The following is a 20,409-nucleotide window of genomic DNA, read 5'->3' as shown; positions in this document are numbered from 1 at the left end:
AAGATTGAACGATATTTAACCAAATTATACGTGGCTCGAGATGTAAGATTTGCCAATAAACATGAAATCAATGAACAGAATTATATTAATGAACATTAATTTGAAAGCTGAATTTTGATGTATTAGCCTTTGAGATTAGCTTGACTTAAAACATCAAAACATTAAATTAGCTAACAACTGATCGATTTTTATCAAGACTTTTTATTGTGTTGATATCAAACTCAATGACTTTTAATATATTTCAAAGGTTTATATCAATAGTTGTATGAAAAATTGAAAGTAAATTGTTGGGTAATTTTCACACAAATGATATCTTTATGATGATTGTTAATACATTAAATTGCGGAACCAATTGAACAACTTGAAATTTCAGGCTTTATAATGCAGATGCAGTGACAATAGGATAGGTGCAAGTTTAAGAGTCCAAGAGTTGAGGAAATATGAGTAAAGATGAGGATAGATGATAAATAAATGTTGAAGATATCGTTAATAATGGTGATATTTTTTGCTATGTATTTGTGACTCTATTGTGAATTAACAAAGGATTGCAAAGCTGAATTGAGGAGCAAATGAGTTTATATTGGACAAATTTTTGGGATACCTTAACTGGTAAATTGAATAAAAAGAGTTCAAGTTGAAAGATGAAGATAAAGATGATGATAATAATAATAATGATATTGATGATGACAATGATGAAGTAGAATATCATTAAAGAAAAAAGACAAGACTTGAAATAATAGATTGAAGGTAAAGAATTTCAATTCAACTCTGATCGCTTGCATTAAGGCAAAGTCTTCAGCTATTTAGCACACAAAAAAATCAATAGTTAGCCACAAAACACATTGTTGTTTAGTCTAAAATAGACTTTAGTTTCACCTAATTTTCTGATTGAACTACTTATTAGATAAAAACTAGGAAAAGGGGAGTTTGAAAATATATCAATTATCTAAGTGACAAAATTAATAACATTAAAAATTATTTTTTAAAGGTACAGGTATAATAACAAAGCTTACAAAGGATTAGATGCAAAGGGACTAGAATATTTAATTTTAGCGCTTAGTGTTGGACTTCTTGTAACCAGGCAACCAGTTCTTATTAAGTTTTTTTTTGCTTTGGTTTTCTGATTACTTCTGTATTTGTTTGTAATTGTGTTTACTTTTGTTTATCTTACCTTTGCTTCGGCCTTTTGTTACCTGTGCTTTTGGAAGGAATTTAATTTTTCTATGTGTTCGGGTTAAATCATGGATGACAATAAACTTGCTGCTATTGTTGAGGAATATCTACCTCTTCTTGGAAGTACTAAGGAGAAACTTGTAATCGGTGAAATATTAACATCTCTGCTTAAACTAATTACATCCCATCCGTATGCTGGAAATTGGGAATTGTTTCTCAAATTAATCAATGCTAGTAAACATCTTCTACTTACTCATAGTAGTAATTTGATTAAGCGTCATGCTTTGGTTTTATTGGCTCATCTCGCACCAGTTGCCAGTGATTCTGATATGAATGAGAGTGGTTTGACGAGTGAAATGCAAAGCGAATTCTCTGTGATTGTTAAAATTTTACGTGAATTTAGTCATTATTTTGATCCAAGGGTTAGATCGGCTGCCCTTAACTCTATTTACAGCCTACACCAAAGAGGGGCCAAGCTTGACATAAGTTTGTATTGTGAATTTTGTGAAGGTTTAACTGATGATTATGAAGATTGTAGAATGGCATCCATAAAGTTGATGGAAGTATTGAGCCACAATTATGCCGATTGGTAAGTTTTTATTGTTCTCTTATCTTGAATTCTGATTTCGATATTAATTCATTTATTTCACTCTACAGTCTTGTCTGTGTTGGAAAAGGAGATGAACAAATTCGTCTAGTTGATGATGCTTTTGCAAAGATTTGCTCAATGATGAATGATTTGTCCATCAGAGTCCGGGTTCAAGCTGCCTCTATTCTTGGTAATTTTACCGATGTCGCGCCAGACTTTTTAGAACAAACTTTGGATAAGAAACTTATGTCTAATTTAAGGGTAATTCAAGAGCAATTATTGCATTTTCTTTTCTATTTAAAACTTTAAAACAGTCTAACAACTCATATTATACTTTTAACTCTTCAAACAGAAAAAAAGGTCAGCGCATGAACGGAGTCGTGAAAACTTTAAGTCTGGTGAATGGTCAAGTGGTAAGAAATGGGCTGATGATGCTCCCCTCGAAGAGTTGGATCCCGAGGCTATAAATCTGATGGATATCGGTGCTTGTGGTGCTTTTATCCACGGATTAGAAGACGAATTCCTTGGTGAGTTAAAACCTCTTGTGAGCATCATAAATCATTTGCTAATACCCATCTTTTTGTTGTCCTCTCAGAGGTTCGCATGGCTTCTCTTGAGTCTCTCTGTAAATTGGCTATATCGTTTCCTGCATTTGCTCAACAGTCGTTAGATTTTCTAGTTGATATGTTTAACGACGAGATTGAAGATATCCGTTTAAAAGCAATTCAATGCTTAAGCCGGATTGGACAGCAGAATATTACCCTCCGTGATGACCAAATAGACATAATTTTAGGCGTTTTAGAAGACATGTCAATCGATATAAGAGAAGCACTACACGATATGCTTGGTAACTGCAAACTTTCGTCTAAACAATCTCTTAAAGCCTGTATTGAGAAGTTATTATACAACTTACGACGTTATCCTGAAGACAAGCACTCTCTGTGGAAATGTTTCCAAAAACTTGGCACTAATCATCCTAATTTAGTTGATCTCATTGTCCATGAACTCCTCATGATTCATCCTTTTCTAGACCTTCCAGAACCATCTTTGGAAGATGATGCTTATATTTCAGTACTAATTTTGGTCTTTAATGCAGCAGCACTTTGTCCATCTATAACGAAGGTTTTTCTACCCCATACTTTCAAACACTATTCCTATCTACAATACTCTTATCCTCAAGAAGTACCACATATTCCTGATATTGATAGTGGTCTTGAAAGGAAAAGAGAACAGTCACAGCATTGTGAAGGAGTTTCAGAATCTGCTATGAGTTTTCTTTCATCGATATTTGAACGAATTAGAAATATAATGTCGTCACCATCTGTTTCACTAGAAACTCAAGCTGCTGTGATAGAACTTTCGATTGGGTGAGTGTAAATTGTCACAACACAGAGGTTAAAACTTGAATTTACAATTTTTATTTTTATCTCATTTCAGTGATTTGGAGAAATTCGGTGAAATTGAATCTTCTATGTCTCATGCTTCGGATTTCTTAAAACAATATTTAAAATGTCAAATGTCCCTGCGAAAGGTATAACTTATACTCATTAGTTTCTTCTAAAATTTTTACCAAATTAATTATTAATTATCTAATTTTCTTCTATCAGATATTATCAAATAATAATTGGATCAATACATTTCTTCTTTCACCTCTACAATCTAATTCATTTCGATCATCTCTTCAGCAAATTTTGCAAACAACATTTTGTCTAATTCATCAATTCCATGGTCTTCATCCCTTTCATCTTTCACTAATTTTACAAACTCGAGTCAAAGCTTTAGCTCTTCAATTAATTGCTGTCATTCATGGTAGTAACCAATCTGCATTAACGTTGTGTGATGCCTTCTTGGAAGAAGTGAAAACACTGCAAACGCACCTTAAATTAAACGGTATGGATCCTGATCCTCTAACTAAAGAAATGATTCAAGAAGTTAATAAATTGAGTTCACCTAAACCTGGATCCGTTGCCAGAGCTCTCCAGCCATTATTCTTATCTTCGCCTAAGCTTATAAGTCAAGCCGTTGACCTGGTAAGGATATACCTATTCTAATTTTAATTTGATAATAGACAAAGTTAATGAGTTGTATTAATTAATATTCATGTTTATAATTTCATTTCAGACGCAGCTAGTCTCTAGTAACACGATAGAATACTTGGAGCATCTGAGGAAATCTAGTGCCTGTATTAATGAACCAAATGGAAGATCGGACAATCCGTTAAAATTTACAGCTGGACTTATTCTGACTGTTCGATTGGATGCGATGATTTACAATATAAAAGATATTAAAACAATTCGTTTAATGGTAAGCTTAATTTCTAACACTAATCTTGATATTCGGCTAATATATTAACTTTGATTATCCATTTCAGATTCATTCACCTGACCAAACAAATAATTTCATTTTACCTAAATTAAGCGATTTTCGACTAATGGACAATAACTCTCGTGAAAGTGATAGTCGCAATTATCGTTTATTAACAAACATCTATTTATCCCATACTGTATGGACAGAGCCATGCCATGTTAGCATTAGTATTGTTTCAGATTTCCGAGAAACAGCATCTTCATTTGGAATCTCTCAAACCTGGGCATCAAAAACCGGATCAGGAATACGAGCAAGACCCGAAGAAAGTTTAATTATTGAACTCTGTAAGCCAATCAAACTGTTGATTGCACCAAAGCAACATAAAAAAGGTTTCTAATTATCTAAAAGGTGCAATATCTAAAATCTTACTTATTAAATCAAGTAAAAAATCTGTTGGGCTTTAATTTCACCATCAATGAAGTCAACTTAAGTTTATGATAAATCAAAATTGTAAAATAACCAGTCAATATTAAAAATAATTTATACATCCTTTCAAACAACTGATAAAAATTATTGGGTCTGCCGAGTAAAATATCAGCTTAGTAAATTAAATGTCAGTAAATTATTTGCCAGCTTGTTAAAGCTAATGATATAAGCTTTTATTAGGTAAACCCGAAAGTCTTTGACACATTTAATTATTGAAAATCACTATTGAATCTATACGCCATAAAATTTGGCGAGGAGTAAACTCATGCAATTGCTACTGTGACATAAAGTAACTAAAGGGTGTAATGCAAAATATACTAGGTTTTGTGTAATTGAATTATTTTTTGAAATTTCCAAGTTTCAAATTGAATTACCATTACATTGAATTTAATTTTTTCGTTTGATTTCTGACGGAATTATCCTTTTTGACAGTTTTCTATGAGATTTTACAATGGGATTTCTTATGAAAATACCGAAAAATAGAAAACTGTGAAAATACCATTTCTATGTCGATGCAATGTTAACTGAAATTTCAATACTACGTTCCTATCCGAATTCATCTAATTTTCATGCGGTTTGGGTATTTTGCGTTCCTTTATTCTCGAATTCCTTTGTTTTTTTCGTGAATATTTTTCAAACGGTTACTTCAACAAATGAATTTAATCAGTGTAAATTGATGTAAATCGTCGATCAAAAAGCAATGTGCGGAAAGATCAATCAAATCAATCGATTGGCAGATCATCACATGAAATAATAATGTCGATCTTTTGTATTGTCAATTACGTTGATGAAAAGATGTTTCTGTTTTTCAGTTTAAGGTTTAATCAATGTAGTTCATATTGCAGAAGTCCTTTGCTTCTAGTTGATAACCATTGATTATAAAACTATTAAATGGTGACATTTAGTTAATAAGCCAAGTCTAAACCTTATGGGCAGAAGCTTTCAAAACGTCATCATTTTTGTTCGAAACAATTGAATGATCTACAATTAAATTGGATTCAATGCGAATTGAATATAAATACGATGAAAGAATAACTTATGAACCAATTACTAGTAAAAGTGGCCAAGTTATAATCAAAAGTATAGTCAGTATGAAGATTATATTTTTAATAGTTAATTTTGCAATTTATGTGACCTGTGTCCAATCATTTTGTGGTAAGTAATGATTTAATGTGACTATTAAACATATTTAACTGGATCAAGATGTATTATCGATTAATCGAATGATTAGTTAAAAAAGTTAACTTCTGACTCACTTTGTTTTTGCTAATTTTATAGATTGTGGTCTTGAAGGTATAAGATCAAGAATTTACAAAGGAAAGGTTACTCAGACACACAAGTTTCCTTGGATTGCTCATATAAAGTAAGTTATTTACAAACAATTATTAGTGATTATAATTTAAATTTTGATTGCTCGTTTTTTTATTATAGATTTCACACATCACTTGAAAGTAAAATCAATATATCATGCGCTGGGACTTTGGTTGACAATTATCATATTGTTACTGCAGCTCATTGCTTATTTGGTCCAAATGCAAACTTTTATCAACCTGAGAATGTCCAAGTTTATCTAGGAATCTTGGACAAATATCGAGATGTCAAGAAATATTTGGCTGTTGAGCGATACATTTATGATGGTCGTTATGTACCTTCTTCACCAATGGACTATGATATTGCTATTTTACGCTTAAAGACACCCGTTCAATTTTCTGACACCGTTTATCCAATTTGCATTCCATCTTCGGACGATCAAATTTATCGACGATTAACTGTTGCTGGTTGGGGTTATTTTGATTTTTCTAGAACTCTAAGTGCAGTTTTAAGAGAAGTTGATGTTGATTTTATTCCAAGTAAGTATCAATTTATTTCCGAATCATTCGCTAGGGTTGACATTGTCTTACTAACGACTTCCATTTCTATCGACTAGTAGTTGTTTTGCATTAATTGATTAGATAAACCAGGTTTACTTAAGAGAACCCCTTTCAATATGTTAACTATCTGGCTTCAAGATTCACCAAAGGCATATTACAAAGTCTAATTTTATTTTTTGTTTTTTTTGCCACAGAATCAACTTGTAATCAAATGAAATATGCCTACTATGCTAAATATGCCATCAGGAAGAGCAATTTACCATCATATTACGGATATAATGTGCCCCCTGTCCATGAGAATCACATTTGTGCTCTTGATACATCAACCGATGGTGGTACATGTCGAGGTGATTCGGGTGGACCACTAATGTTCAAAAATCCACAAAATGGTCGATGGTATCTGATTGGTGTTGTTTCTGGTGGTTGGATTCAGTGTGGAGAAGAATCGGGTGTTCCTGATCTATACACATCTATTGCATCCTATCGATCAATGATTTTACAAACAGCTTATGGTGTTTGTGTAAGACCCTATTAATTGTTGAGAAATGAAAACAATTCAAATGCTTGTTTATCCAATCAAAGTGTGACATCATTTTCAAAATGCATTAAAATATAAATCTTATGAAAAAATATTTTCAACATACAAACACACACATGTAGGTACTGTCATCTCACCTGTGGGGATAAAGTTACGGACAAATTACTAATCTTAGTAATCTTAGATTTTCACAGAACTGAGTTGAGCAAAGGATTAGAATTTCAACAGAATTTTAGCTAGTAATTGAAGAATTTAGTAATACAAAATTTCAGTACAAAGTTTTGCGTTCATAAATATTCATTTAACAGATAATGGCAGTAGATTAATCAATCACTACTAAAACTTTTCATTTTTTTATATTTCAATCGATATTCTGTATCTCCGGTTTTCTCAGTAAATTAAATGTCAGTAAATTATTTGCCAGCTTGTTAAAGCTAATGATATAAGCTTTTAATTGATGTGATATCATAACAATCGGCAACTCGAATAATGTATTCCATTAATCAAAAACAGTTGAACGTCGATTAATAAAACCAAAGGTTTAAAGGTTTAATCAATATACATTACAAAACTGCTTGTAATTCAAGTTGATGACCATTGATTATTAACCTATTGGATGTTGACACTTAATTAATAATTAAGTCAACATTTTGGTTCAACATTCTTGTCAAATATATTCAATGTTTAGCAACCAAAATCATTGGGACTTAATCAATAAACAAACAAATATGATGAAGCAAAAGATGTTCAAGATTTTTGTATGAACCGTTATTCCTCGTGTTAATCATGTTTATGATTAATCATATCAACCTTGATTTATTTCAACCAATTGTTTTGTTTACACCCTTTCCTTTTTTAACAATTTATTGATTACTCTGCTTCTTTCAACGTGAAGCTTCAAAATCAAGATCACAATAATTTCAATATCTTTCACTTTTTCATAAATTTTTGACAGATTTGCTTATTAGTATTGTTATTATAATTTTTCAACTCTTTTCTTCATCTAATACAATTTTTCTTCCAATTGTTTACCAAATTAATTCTGATTTTAGTTTCTATTTACTACTGTATGTGTGATGAACAATAAATTAATAAGTAAAGACTAACCTTATGGGAGGAGAAAGCTTTCAAAACGTCATAATTTTGTTCGAGACAATTGAATGATCTACAATTAATATACTAAATTGCATTCAATTGCGAACTGACTATTAATACGATTGATACAATAACTTTTGAACCAATTACTAGTAAAAGTGGCCAAGTTATAATCAAAGTATAGTCAGTATGAAGATATTATTTTTGATAGTTAATTTTACAATTTATGTGACCTGTGTGCAATCATTTTGTGGTAAGTAATGATCTAATGTGACTATTAAACATCTTTAACTGAATCAAAGGCTAAAAAAGATATAATATCGATTAATCGATTGATTAGTTGATTAAAAGGTTAACATTTTGACTCACTTTGTTTTGGATAATTTTATAGATTGTGGTCTTGAAGGTATAAGATCAAGAATTTACAATGGAAAGGTTACTCAGACACACAAGTTTCCTTGGATTGCTCATATAAGGTAAGTTATTTATAAACAATTATTAGTGATTTTAATTTAAAGTTAAATTTTGATTTGTCTTTTTACCGATAATAGATTCACACGACCAAAAAGCACATCTTATTCACAATGCGGCGGGACTTTGGTTGACAACCAACATATTGTTACTGCAGCTCATTGCTTATTTGATTCAAATGGAAACCTAAACCAACCTGCTAACGTCCAAGTTTATCTAGGAATTTTGGACAAGAATCGAGATTACAAGACAGCTTTGGGTGTTGAGGAATACATTTATGATGTTCGTTATGCATCTTCTTCACCAATGGACTATGATATTGCCATTTTACGCTTAAAAGAACCAGTTCAATTTTCTGAAACCGTTTATCCAATTTGCATTCCATCTTCGGACGATCAAATTTATCGAAGATTAACTGTTGCTGGTTGGGGTAATGTTGATTCATCTGGAACTGGAAGTGCAGTTTTAAGAGAAGTTGATGTTGATTTTATTCAAAGTAAGTATCAATTCATTTCCGAATCATTCGCCAGGATTAAGAATATCCTTTTTAATATCTTAACTATCTAGCTTGAAGTTTCAACCAAAGGAAAAGTCTAATTTCATTTTTTGCTTTTGTCACAGAATCAACTTGTAATGAAATGAAATATAACTATGTGATCAAGAAGAACAATTTACCATCATATTTCCGATTTAATGTGCAGCCTGTCCATGAGAATCACATTTGTGCTCTTAATACACTAACCGGTGGTGATGCTTGTTCAGGTGATTCGGGTGGACCATTAATGTTCAAAGATCCACAAAATGGTCGATGGTATCTGATTGGTGTTGTTTCTGGTGCTTGGGATCTTTGTGGAGTTGATTTGGGTGTTCCTGGTCTATACACATCTATTTCACCCTATCGATCAACTATTGTACAATCAGCTAATGGAGTTTGTGTAAGACCCTATTAGTTGTTAAGAAATGAAAACAATTACCTTCAAATGATTGTTTATCCAATCAAATTGTGATCATCATTTTTAAAATGCATTAAAATATCTATCCGTTTGTTAAAAGTATTTTCAACATACAAACACAAACATGTATTAGTATTATTTATTATTTACTTAATATGTTTTTAATCTTTCGATCAAACAGTTGTTTCTCTTGCTCACTAATCTTAATTGTTTCATTTTTTTTGTTGAATGTAAATTAAAATCACAAAAATGTAGACGCTACTTGTTTCTAAATCAAATAATTGATACTGAAGGCGGAAAGTTATCAAAACTACACAATGGTTTAGCTGAATAGAATTTACGTCAACATGATTTGCTTTATCATGAAAACTGCCTACCTTAACATTGACCACAACTAATGAAATCGACGAGTTCTCAATCACTATTACAGCAAACATATAATTTAAACTTGTCTACTCAACATCTTTTGAATGAAATCGTCAAAAATTGTTTACATATTTCAATAAGTTAATGCTATTCTGTCTTGATTCAATCAATTTTAATTCTCATATTTTGATTCCTAACCATCCACCAATATTAACATATCCAACAATGCTTCTTTAAAATTCAATATGTTTTCAATTCACCGTTGGTCCACATTGTTACCAGGCACAATCACCTGTTTCAACAATTTGCGTCTTATTTTCAACAGCAATACAATCTAACAAACAAAATAAGAGCATGTGATAAGATTATGAGAATTGATCTCTTCATATATTTTGTTTCGCTTAGAGTGATCTTCAAAAATTATATTTTTTCGTCTGATGATATAATTATAATTACTGACTTTAACAATTGTAAGTCAATTTTTATCAAAAAACAAACTTTTTTGTAACCATAGAATCTACTAGATGGAGATTAAGTACATTGTATCGATACCATCGTTGAAGGTATCGAGTACTGGAAAGTTGTATCACAGTCTTACAGTTTTATTACATGAATAGTCAGTTACCGTACAAAAAGCTTACTTTCTCTTTCTTGTTTATTTTGTTTTCATTCAATCTCTCTAATCTTATTATCGACTAATTAATTGATATAAATCATTATGGCTACATCTAATACTGCTGTTTTGAACGAACTCAAGCTTAAGTCCAAAAACAGTCGACGGTCAAGAGGCAGATATGGACGAGGTTTGCCTAAAAAAGGTAAAAGTCTAGTATTTTCTTTCATTTTCTTTCTTTCCCTTGTTTTTCTTTCTTTCCCTTTCTTTTTATCTGTCTCTCTTTTCTTTCTTTTTGTGGATCCTGTCTGTCTAATTTTCTCAATTCAGTCTGTATTTTTGCACAATGTATTATTGAAATAGCTTTCTCCTGGTTTCGATTGATCGGTTGTTTGTTTCTTTTCAAGGTCACTGAATATTTCTTTTACCATACTCTTAATTTCTTTCACTCTTGCTCTGTCGCCATATGTGACTGCTTCTCAATATATCACATGATGTTTAGCAAAATGAATCCTTCCATATCCATTCTGCTTGCTAATCTTTAAATTATTTTCTAATTAAGGTGGTGCAGGTGGAAAGGGTACCTGGGGAAGGCTTGGATCGGAGCTTGTTGGCGTTGAACGAGGATTAGACGATCCTCATGATCCCAATTATGACTCTGAGTCTGAGGAGAACTGTAAATTGGATGTCATCACTCCACCATTGGAGGAAAATGAAATTGAGAAATATGTTGCACCCATAATTCACGAATACTTCGAACATGGAGACACTGAAGAAGTTGCAATATCTCTTGAAGAAATAAATTTGGGTGAACATTTCCACCAAGTCCTTGTCATCATTGTTTCCGTTGCAATGGAAAGAAAGGCATCTCATAGGGAAATGGCTTCAGTTCTCATATCTGACCTCTATGGACGCTTCCTCCTTGAAGAAGATTACGAACGTGGATTTGAAGTTCTCCTCCAAAGTCTCCCAGACCTGATTCTTGATACACCCCAGGCAGCAACGGTTAGTATCTTATCTTTCCGTTGTAGACTTTATACTTCACCAAATCTCACTGATACGAAGATCCTCTATCATTGACCGACAACTCTTGTTTGTTTTACCTTAGGCTATATCGAATGCTAGGCGTAATTTTTCATATGCATGAATTTTTATATGTTTTACTCAAGGCTATAAGTTTACTGTTATGAACTAAATTAACTTTTTCTTTCACTTTTTATTCGTTTATTACCTTCAATGTTTATAACTTTTTTTGAGCTCAAAATTTTCCATCTCATTTAGTAATGAGTAATATTTTGTTTACCTTGATTATTGGTTCTTTAAATCTAACTCTTTATCTTATATATTTAGGTTCTTGGTAACTTTATTGCCAGAGCAGTTGCAGATGACTGTATTCCTCCAAAATTTGTTCAAAGCCATGTCCAAATGAGCGATGAAAATGCTCGACAAGCTATGGAACATGCCAGTGCTCTGCTTAATATGAAACATGGTCTGGTCAAACTGGATAGTGTGTGGGGAGTCAGCGGAGGTATGAGGCCAGTTAAATATCTTATCCGTAAGATTCAACTTCTTCTCAGAGAATACATTTCATCACAAGATATTGATGAAGCCACCCGCTGTCTTCAGGAACTTGAAGTTCCACATTTTTATCATGAATTTGTTTATGAAGCCATCACAATGGCTATCGAGGATATGAGTGACCATGTCATCGAATTAATTCTTAAGCTACTCAAATCTCTCACTGATGCAGTTGTTGTAACCGTTGACCAGCTCAAAAATGTAAGTAGTTCTCTAATCAAACGTGATAAGCCTGTTTTTTGCATTTTTCAAATTGGGAAACTGTTGTATTCCTTGTAATGTTTCTGTGGTCTGGAATTTTAAGTGTTAAAAAATTTATTTTTCCATTTTTTATAATGCACACTACAAAACAAGCGAATCTAATTTCCAATTTCATACATTCAAAAGTTTAAGTATGATGACGCACTATTAACCATATTATTCATTACTACTTTCTTAGGGATTCAATCGAGTGTATGAGGAAATGCCTGACATATGCATCGATGTACCACTTGCTTATCAGATTTTGGAGAAATTTATTAACAAAGCCACTGCATTGGGATTCTTACCAACTGACACCGTTAAGAATATGCCTACAAGGTAAGAACAATTATTCATCATAATATTTCGTAATTATTTTTCAACCATTTAATCATAATTTTGCTTGCTAATTTACCACAGGGGCCGAAAACGATTTGTTTCCGAAGGAGATGGAGGCAAACTTAAAGTATAAAATATAAGACGCCATCAAATCAAAAAGACGAAATATTTCCCCATAACGAAAATTTATCTCCAGCTTTTTTTCTTTACGATATCTTCCACTGGTTGTTTTGGGGACCCTTATGATCCATGCGGTCTCATTTTCTCAGCGCTTTATAGTTTTCTTTGGGAATTAGTTGAAACTAAAACATGACCATATTTTCCAACAAAAATACTTTAAAAAAAATATATCAAACTCAGAGACTCAGTAAGAGAACCAGCTCTTGCAAAGTATGCTTTATTATGACAAATGGAATCAGGATCAAAGAAAAGCTGTCACCGTCATTTTGAATTTCAAAATTTTTTGGCACCCACTTGACTTGTAAACTTTGAACCCTCAACTTTTTTCATCTGTTCAACTTATTAATTTCATCACAAGTGACTAGGAATGTCTATTGCAGTTATTTGGAACTTTTGGATACTCTTGTCCCATTCTTTTTTGTGAATCGCTCGCTCTTTTGGCTACACGATGATTAGCTCTTTGGAAATCGTTTCTTTTTTGGTATCTGATTGATAAATCTCTCACCCTTTCCCCCCTTTTCGTATCTTTTTTTCGTAATCTCTGTTAATTTAGCAGATCTGTGGTTTAATGGTGGGATTGAGAAAATAGACTGTATTCAAACTTCAGCGATCACTTCATTTTAAAAGAGAAAAAATCCTTCTGGGTTTCTAAGTCAGATTCAGGGCATGAAATAAACCATTTCTGTTAACATTTATCATTTTACGAGGGAAATTGCTCATCAAATTTAAACCCCTTTCCTCATTGGTGATAATGTTTTTCAAGGTAGAAATTCAAACGATCAAGAAAAAAATTAAGCATAACTTTGAGTGTAAACTTCCAAACAAGTAAACAAAATCCTATATTTGAAACCATATTTTTGATCTTTTGATGTTTCATCAAACTTAAAATTAAAAACTGACAATTTAAATTGCAAAACATTATACCCTTTAGGCCTGTTTAATCATAAACCAACTCAACATTTTCCATCCATTTCCCACTTTCCCTAGACCTGATATTAAGGTAGTTAGTTGAAACAGAGATGTAATCCTGTTGACTTAAAAATTTTTAGCTCTCAAAAAAATATCATCTCAAAAGCAAAAAACTTGAACCAAATGCTATTTCTATTTCTTTTTTCTCATTTCTCTGATAAAAAAATATTTGGTTTAGCTTAACACTTGAAGCATTTCAACTTTCTTGAAAGTCCTGATTATCAACTCATCATTTCAGGTTGCCTGATGTTACACCTGATTGATTAACTCAATCTTGCCCTTTCTATCTTTATTTTTCTCTTTATATCATCTTTATTCTCTGGGATAACTACTATTGGCGACAAACAAAAAACAAAAATTGTCTGTACAAACAAAAAAACTGCATATAATTAAAAAACACAAAAACAAATATCATTTTACTGCAAATAACTAACAGCTTTGATGTCTCACCCATTACTCTTTGAATAGGTGTCAATGTTATTGTGATATCATAATAAAATGTATACACAAATGGAAGCAAAGGGAAAACAATTTACCGCACATTCAACCAACTCGACAATTCACATACTGAAATATTGTCAACCATGAAATATTAATTTTCATTGAATAAAAATAAATATTTCAAAATTTCAAACCATCATTTTATTCGTATTTTTCCCAATATTTTGGATGAATTTAAATTTCTATGTCTTAATATTTTTTCTTTAGCTTTCACCTGAAAATCAACTCATTGGTTTGGATTTGGATAAATAAAGACAAGGCAATGAATTCACAATCTTCTCAAGTTTATTCCTTTGAATTGAAAAATGGAATGATCAGTATTTCCTAGTTTTCTTCATCACTTGATAGTTTAAAAATACAGAATTTAAGTCTAACTTTATGACTTTGACGAAGATGCAGCTTCTTTAACGTCTTTATCAATTCTCAGTGATTCCAGTAATTTGGAGATGTATTCATTACCACCGAGTTTAGTACATTCCTCCTTAGCTTGCTCATGGTATTTTGTAAGAACCTCTTTGGTATATTTAAATGATCCAAGTTCCTCTAGTACACTAACGGCTAATTTTTTAATCTCGATATCATTTGTACGCTTCCTGATGATGTCTGTAAGGCGAAAAATGGGTTAGATTGGTGATAAAAAATTTGGTTACAGTGAAACATACTCATTATTGTAGATTTATCTGGGTAACTTTTAATTGCATGGACAACTGGAAATGAAAATTTTCCTTCTGATAGATCTTCACAAAAGCTTTTGTTTTCTTTATATTCATCTGACTTCAAATTGTTGTAATCATCACGGATTTGAAAAATTACTCCTAAAAGAAATACCATTTGAGATAAATCTTGCTTGTTTTTACTGAATAACTGCAATAAATTGACACCAAGCCCAAAAAGTCCACCTGTTTTCATGCTTATCATTTCAGTGTATTCCTTTTCAGTGGGACAAACAAAACTGTCTCTCCAGTAGATTTCCAGACCTATTGATAAATGATAGATTTGGATGAGAGTTGAGTATTTTGAGGAAGAGAGTCAGTCACGTACTCTCAATCATATTTTTAACACACCTTGTCCTCTATGTAACTCTAACATTTGTTGAGTGTATATTTTAACAGCTTCTGTTACTTTATCTTCTGGTAATTCAGTGATAATCTTGTGAAGTGCTAGAAAATAAATATAATTGGCACAGTTGATTGTGGTAGCAAGTCCAAAAACATTGTGAGCAACTGGAATGCCTCGTCTTAAAGTAGAGTTATCCTCAATATCATCCACCAATAGACTTGAATTGTGTAACATTTCAACAATTGATTCAATCTTAGCACATGTATCTTCAGGTACATTGAGCCAAAAATTAAAAGCCTTAAATAAAAATGCCACATTAATTAAATTGATCCAATAAAGAAAGTTTTAACACCAATAATATACCTTCATCAGCTTGGTCCGTATCTGTTTACCAGTTCTTTGAGTAATGTACTCATAGGGTTCTAGAATCAGCTGTAATGAAATAAAATAGATATAGACATAGTCTCATGTTTTTATAAGTTATTTACCTTCTTTTCCGAATACCAATTAGGTGATGGTTCGACATTAACATGTAAGGCCATGGTATTGACAGAGCAACTGTGAATTGTTCAAATTGACAACAAACTGAACCAAACAGAATGACAGACTGTTCGCAAGATGAACCGGTAAAAGTTTGATAACCCTGTAAGGAAGGATATAACTGTTGATGAAATCACGTGAAAATTGTAATGAACTGGTGTATCTTATGTTGCACTTAATTATTTAACTAATCAAATTTGAAGTCACTGATGTAGTTGGACCTGGCTGGAGATGGAAATGAAGGCAATCTTATTTCACACCGTAAATATATGTATTCATAAAAACGGGTTAAGCAATAGGGTTTTACAATTGGTTGGTTAACATTGAAATGTAGACTATTTCAAGTTAAAATTTAAAAAATAAAATTAATTGCAGTAACATCACTAGAAAGCAAGATTACATAATCAAAAACAGAATTAAGGGAACAAAATGATTTACCTAAAACAATAGGCGAATAAGATCAGCTGATGATGCACTCAGGCAATTGTTTAAAATTTTTATACCTTTTTTGTGAAAAATTACACAATTAGCTTACAATTGTTAGTAAAACTACCATTTATCTGGATTCATTTATATTAGATTGAAAATTACATACATAAATTGATCAAGTCAATGTAATTAAAAATCGACAGTCAGACTAATCCAAAGCCGAGTTAGCAAAGATTAACTTACTGTTTGATCAAAGAAATTGTTTTTCTTATAAAAGATAAAAAATATTCTGAATATTGATCTTACCGTAATGTGATAAATTAACAGTGTCAGTTAATAATTAACCAGTCAATGTACTTGATCAGGATAAACAACTTGAAAATTGATTGCTATAATAAATGTCTGGTTTGTATCAAAACAGATATATCAGGTTAAAGTATTGAAAGATCTAAGCCAACCCAGACTTTACCGATTTCTGAAACGAACCCTTTGATATTCCTAGTAATTTATAAATTATTAAAATGTATCATAAATGGTAAGTGTCAGTAGGTGTGGTTAATTTTAAATGTCGAGTATTAATTTGATTATGAATAAAGTTACATAGAAATTTCTAGGTACATAATAATGTGTATAATGAGACAACATTCGAGTCTTTCATGGTTCAATTAGCTGATTGAGCTATTAATTTGATGCTGAGATTAGATTGTTACATTGTAAGATTGTAAGATGTATCGATAAATTAGCGATTAATTGGAAATTTTGTCATCAATAACAAGTTTGCCGATAAAAATAGCATTTAGCTATCTCAAAATTAAACTTGGTCTGGGATTCTGGGGATTCTCAATCAACAAGACAAGGCGAAATGAAACAGTTGCAATCAACTTTACATAAGCTTAAGGTTACAAAGTAAATATTGTGGGTTCAAATACAAATATTGATAATTTAAGATTAATAATAAGTGATACATAAGTTGTTTATATTTCTGTGCATGGAATGAAATTTACAGCTATTAAGATCTCAACAAACATTTATAATTTTAACTAAATCTAGAAAGCAGAAGTCAATTTTATTCTTAAATGATTTTCTTTTACCTATTTAGATAATTATATTGCTGCAAAAAACTAACATTTCGCGACGCATTAGCAGGAGTTTCCAGACGATCGTCCATTACTTACTCAGTTGTCATCTGATTCTGTAATGAAATTTCTTAGTGAATGCATGAACAAAATCTTCGCATAATGAACTTACACTTACTGTTAGACTTACTTGAAGTCTGCTTTAACAAACTTACACATCAGATATTGATTGAGCTTTTAAAGCTGTTCCGGCACACAAAGTTAAATTGATCTATCACGAAATATACATAACAATATGTATGGTTAGAGTCATTGTGAGGCCCAAACAATGAAAATGATTTGTAATTTAACAAATAAATACTGAGACACTCTAGTGCTAAATAATTGTTAACAGTTCAATTTCAAAACTATTATCATAATCTTGAATCAATTTGATCGAGAAGAGTGTATTTTGATCATATTTTCCATTCAGCCTACTCTGTAGATACAACAATGAGAAGCACAGAGATCGCGTTCGTTTTTCACATTACAAAATTTTGTGGGCATTATTTTTCTTTAATCTCATAAATGATTACAAAATTGGCGTGCTTAACCAATAAAGTGAAAATTTCCGAAAATACTTTTTCGAAGTTTTTTTAAACGTTTTGTGAAAACTCAATGTAAATGCGACATCAGTGATGAATGAAATGAATGAATCAAGTTTTCAAATATATAATCGAATTACTCTGTATTTAACCAATGAGATTTGTTGATTTTCATATAAACTAAGCAGAAAGTATTAACAAAAATATACATGTTATTTTCTTTGATTAATAAAATTCTGAAGATTCTGAATTCATTTGGAGCAATGAAATCAATTTATTGAATATGTTGAATTTAAATGATTTGCTGAGAAGTTATATTATTCAATTGACCCATGAATAGATTGACTTTTGTTAGATTATCACGAATGAAGAAAAGAAATGGACGATCCGCTATAAAATTGACCACTTTACGCTGCCCCGAGAAAGAGACGCATGTCGTCATGGGTCCTAAATAAGTTGCCGCAGTTGCTACGGTACCAGTCTCAGTGACTTCAATCAAAGCTTTTTGTATTGATTTTGATATGTATAATGGTAAAGATCCTTCAGTAATTCTTGGAAATTCAGCATTCATTTGGAATGGTCGAGTCATTCCCATTCTTGGTAAAATGTTGTGTAGTTGATGATTATCTTCCAGTTTGAATTTCGGTATAGTTAAAGTATCTAAACATGTTCTTGACATGGAGTCCATCAAACTGGAAAGCTCAGTTGAGTCCAAATTATCAATCACCTTTTTTAAATTGTTTTCCTGAGTTGGAAGGATCAATATTATGCTGATATTTCCAATATATGGAATCTCGACAATCTGTGCGTGGAAAAGGCACGGAAATGTTGAGAAAAAGTTAATATCTTATTCATAATTTTATTTATGAGGCCTATTGCTTACCTTTAATTGTTTATCATGTCGGTCAACATAGTTGAAGCATCCATCTGACAGGGTCATCATCTTGGTCTTGACTGTCGTTCCATCCGAATTGTGGAATATATCATCTTTTGTAAGCTTTTGAGAGAAAGGCTTCAACCATTTTCCTTCGAAATAGATTGTGTTCACTAGCAACAGAACATCAAGTGGACTTGGAGGCTTATCGAGAATAGAAGTGATCTTATTTTTTGTATTTTTAGAAACCCACAAATTCACTTTTTCCACTATTTTTCGGCCATCAGTAAAATCCTCATTAAATGCATCAGCGAAATAATTGGTCTTCAGCATTTGAACATAAGCTTTCTGAAACTTGTAATCTTTATTGGCCATGAGTAAATTACCAAACTTTAGAATGGATTCTTGTTTCGATCGATCAGTTGCAGGTATCTGATAGCTTTCAATAACCTGTGAAGAAAAAAAGCCAAAAATTAATGAAAAAAGTCATTCGAGTGAGATTTTATATTAAAATGCAAACAAAAAATCAGTTATTCATTACCTGTTTGATTAATTGAGAAATATCTTCAGATTGGTCATTTATTTTATCCAAGTTGAGAACCTTTTTGATCTGTTGCTCTGTTTCACCAGCGGCTCCATCCAATGCCATACAATAGCCAGTAATAACACTTAACGGCGATAAAAGTACATTTTTTGAATCACATTGAGAACTAATTTGTTTTAAGAAATTCAATCCGAAATCAATACTAGACTGACTTAATTTGGACATGGTTAAAACAAATGAGAAAGTTTGCAATTAAAGATGAGACTAATGAGAGAATGAAGGGTTTAAGAGAATAAGCTATAAAGCAAAATATTCTATTAAATATTCTAAATTCTAAATTTTGACTAAAGTTCAACTTCGTATTTTGATTTTCAAAGTGCTGACATCTATCAACTAAAATTAATTTAACTGTTTAACTGTTAGTCCACTCTAATGACTCTCCCTGAAGTGAAGGGTAAAAAGGCTAAAGAAGACCAAAATAAACTGTACTGTCAAACCTCCAATATTGTGACGCTCTTAAAATGTCACAGATTCATGGTAATAAAATAAACAATTTAGATTTTCAATTAAATAAATTCTACGATGACTTCAATAATGTTTCCATTTGTGTGATTTAAAAGTTTCCCTGATCGTTAGTTTTTCGAGAAAATAGATTTCGAGTTGAAACTCACAATTACTGTTAGATCGCTTTTTGTACGATTATGGAAGCTGATTCTTTCATGAAACTCATTTTACTGATGCATCTTTTGATGACAAATGTATTATTTGTAATATTCATTTTGAGAAATTCAATGTACCCGTAAGATTCAGATTGTCGATTGAATACTTTTATCAGTTTAACAACAGTTCTCTTGATTTTGCCCATTGGCCTTAAAACTTTGAACATCAATATTCGGGAATGTTATCACCCACAATCATTATTCTTTGACAAATTCATCAATTTAATTGATAAATCAAACTGTCCATCGGATGAATTATTTGATAGTACCAATGAATTTCATGTCGCTACAAATGCAACAAGTCTAAACTCATGG

General features: G+C 31.6%; 5 protein-coding genes across 5 annotated transcripts; 3 read left to right on the top strand and 2 right to left on the bottom strand.

Moving 5' to 3' along the window:
- The first annotated feature begins 1,131 nt into the window (after positions 1-1,131).
- Positions 1,132-4,629, top strand: IntS4 (integrator complex subunit 4). The gene is made up of 8 exons (XM_015931033.3): positions 1,132-1,762; positions 1,831-2,023; positions 2,115-2,289; positions 2,358-3,129; positions 3,200-3,293; positions 3,370-3,792; positions 3,884-4,066; positions 4,134-4,629. The coding sequence occupies exons 1-8, from the start codon at positions 1,242-1,244 to the stop codon at positions 4,464-4,466; spliced, it is 2,694 nt and encodes an 897-aa protein (XP_015786519.1). The 5' UTR covers positions 1,132-1,241; the 3' UTR covers positions 4,467-4,629.
- Positions 4,630-5,551: 922 nt separating this feature from the next.
- LOC107363542 (transmembrane protease serine 9) lies at positions 5,552-9,606 on the top strand. Its single transcript, XM_015930780.3, has 8 exons — positions 5,552-5,710; positions 5,834-5,918; positions 5,987-6,405; positions 6,621-6,950; positions 8,214-8,312; positions 8,451-8,535; positions 8,611-9,026; positions 9,152-9,606. Exons 1-8 carry the CDS (start codon positions 5,557-5,559, stop codon positions 9,478-9,480), a joined length of 1,917 nt encoding a protein of 638 aa, XP_015786266.2. The 5' UTR covers positions 5,552-5,556; the 3' UTR covers positions 9,481-9,606.
- Positions 9,607-10,468: 862 nt separating this feature from the next.
- On the top strand, positions 10,469-14,201 carry Pdcd4 (Programmed cell death 4). The gene is made up of 5 exons (XM_015930776.2): positions 10,469-10,667; positions 11,025-11,467; positions 11,813-12,241; positions 12,480-12,619; positions 12,701-14,201. The coding sequence occupies exons 1-5, from the start codon at positions 10,568-10,570 to the stop codon at positions 12,750-12,752; spliced, it is 1,164 nt and encodes a 387-aa protein (XP_015786262.1). The 5' UTR covers positions 10,469-10,567; the 3' UTR covers positions 12,753-14,201.
- Positions 14,202-14,539: 338 nt separating this feature from the next.
- qm (geranylgeranyl pyrophosphate synthase quemao) lies at positions 14,540-16,098 on the bottom strand. Its single transcript, XM_015930779.3, has 5 exons — positions 15,817-16,098; positions 15,692-15,760; positions 15,334-15,625; positions 14,932-15,246; positions 14,540-14,872 (listed from the first exon to the last, which is right to left on the bottom strand). Exons 1-5 carry the CDS (start codon positions 15,868-15,870, stop codon positions 14,646-14,648), a joined length of 957 nt encoding a protein of 318 aa, XP_015786265.1. The 5' UTR covers positions 15,871-16,098; the 3' UTR covers positions 14,540-14,645.
- A 1,985-nt stretch (positions 16,099-18,083) lies between these two features.
- Positions 18,084-19,732, bottom strand: LOC149093717 (intracellular coagulation inhibitor 2-like). Its single transcript, XM_089267044.1, has 3 exons — positions 19,373-19,732; positions 18,841-19,281; positions 18,084-18,759 (listed from the first exon to the last, which is right to left on the bottom strand). Exons 1-3 carry the CDS (start codon positions 19,598-19,600, stop codon positions 18,250-18,252), a joined length of 1,179 nt encoding a protein of 392 aa, XP_089123170.1. The 5' UTR covers positions 19,601-19,732; the 3' UTR covers positions 18,084-18,249.
- Positions 19,733-20,409: the final 677 nt, after the last annotated feature.

This window comes from Tetranychus urticae, chromosome 2 (genome assembly GCF_039701765.1).
Source record: "Tetranychus urticae isolate SD_2017Ah chromosome 2, NJAU_TeUrti_SD_1.0, whole genome shotgun sequence".
In the NCBI taxonomy this organism is placed as follows: domain Eukaryota; kingdom Metazoa; phylum Arthropoda; class Arachnida; order Trombidiformes; family Tetranychidae; genus Tetranychus; species Tetranychus urticae.
Note: the sequence above shows the minus strand (reverse complement) of the source record. Positions and strands in the feature narration are given on the sequence as shown.

Bases quoted from the DNA above. Each gene is read 5' to 3' on its own strand.
- Pdcd4 (XM_015930776.2), top strand. From the start codon at position 10,568: ATGGCTACATCTAATACTGCTGTTTTGAACGAACTCAAGCTTAAGTCC. The intron at 11,468-11,812 runs GTTAGTATCTTA...TTATATATTTAG, and splicing joins ATACACCCCAGGCAGCAACG to GTTCTTGGTAACTTTATTGC. The intron at 12,620-12,700 runs GTAAGAACAATT...AATTTACCACAG, and splicing joins GTTAAGAATATGCCTACAAG to GGGCCGAAAACGATTTGTTT.
- IntS4 (XM_015931033.3), top strand. From the start codon at position 1,242: ATGGATGACAATAAACTTGCTGCTATTGTTGAGGAATATCTACCTCTT. The intron at 3,294-3,369 runs GTATAACTTATA...TTCTTCTATCAG, and splicing joins GTCAAATGTCCCTGCGAAAG to ATATTATCAAATAATAATTG. The intron at 3,793-3,883 runs GTAAGGATATAC...ATTTCATTTCAG, and splicing joins TAAGTCAAGCCGTTGACCTG to ACGCAGCTAGTCTCTAGTAA.
- LOC107363542 (XM_015930780.3), top strand. From the start codon at position 5,557: ATGCGAATTGAATATAAATACGATGAAAGAATAACTTATGAACCAATT. The intron at 5,711-5,833 runs GTAAGTAATGAT...CTAATTTTATAG, and splicing joins CTGTGTCCAATCATTTTGTG to ATTGTGGTCTTGAAGGTATA. The intron at 8,536-8,610 runs GTAAGTTATTTA...TACCGATAATAG, and splicing joins CCTTGGATTGCTCATATAAG to ATTCACACGACCAAAAAGCA.
- LOC149093717 (XM_089267044.1), bottom strand. From the start codon at position 19,600: ATGTCCAAATTAAGTCAGTCTAGTATTGATTTCGGATTGAATTTCTTA. The intron at 19,282-19,372 runs GTAATGAATAAC...TTTTCTTCACAG, and splicing joins TTTCTCAATTAATCAAACAG to GTTATTGAAAGCTATCAGAT. The intron at 18,760-18,840 runs GTAAGCAATAGG...TTCCACGCACAG, and splicing joins GACATGATAAACAATTAAAG to ATTGTCGAGATTCCATATAT.
- qm (XM_015930779.3), bottom strand. From the start codon at position 15,870: ATGGCCTTACATGTTAATGTCGAACCATCACCTAATTGGTATTCGGAA. The intron at 15,761-15,816 runs GTAAATAACTTA...ATTTCATTACAG, and splicing joins ATTGGTATTCGGAAAAGAAG to CTGATTCTAGAACCCTATGA. The intron at 14,873-14,931 runs GTATGTTTCACT...TTCGCCTTACAG, and splicing joins AGATAAATCTACAATAATGA to ACATCATCAGGAAGCGTACA.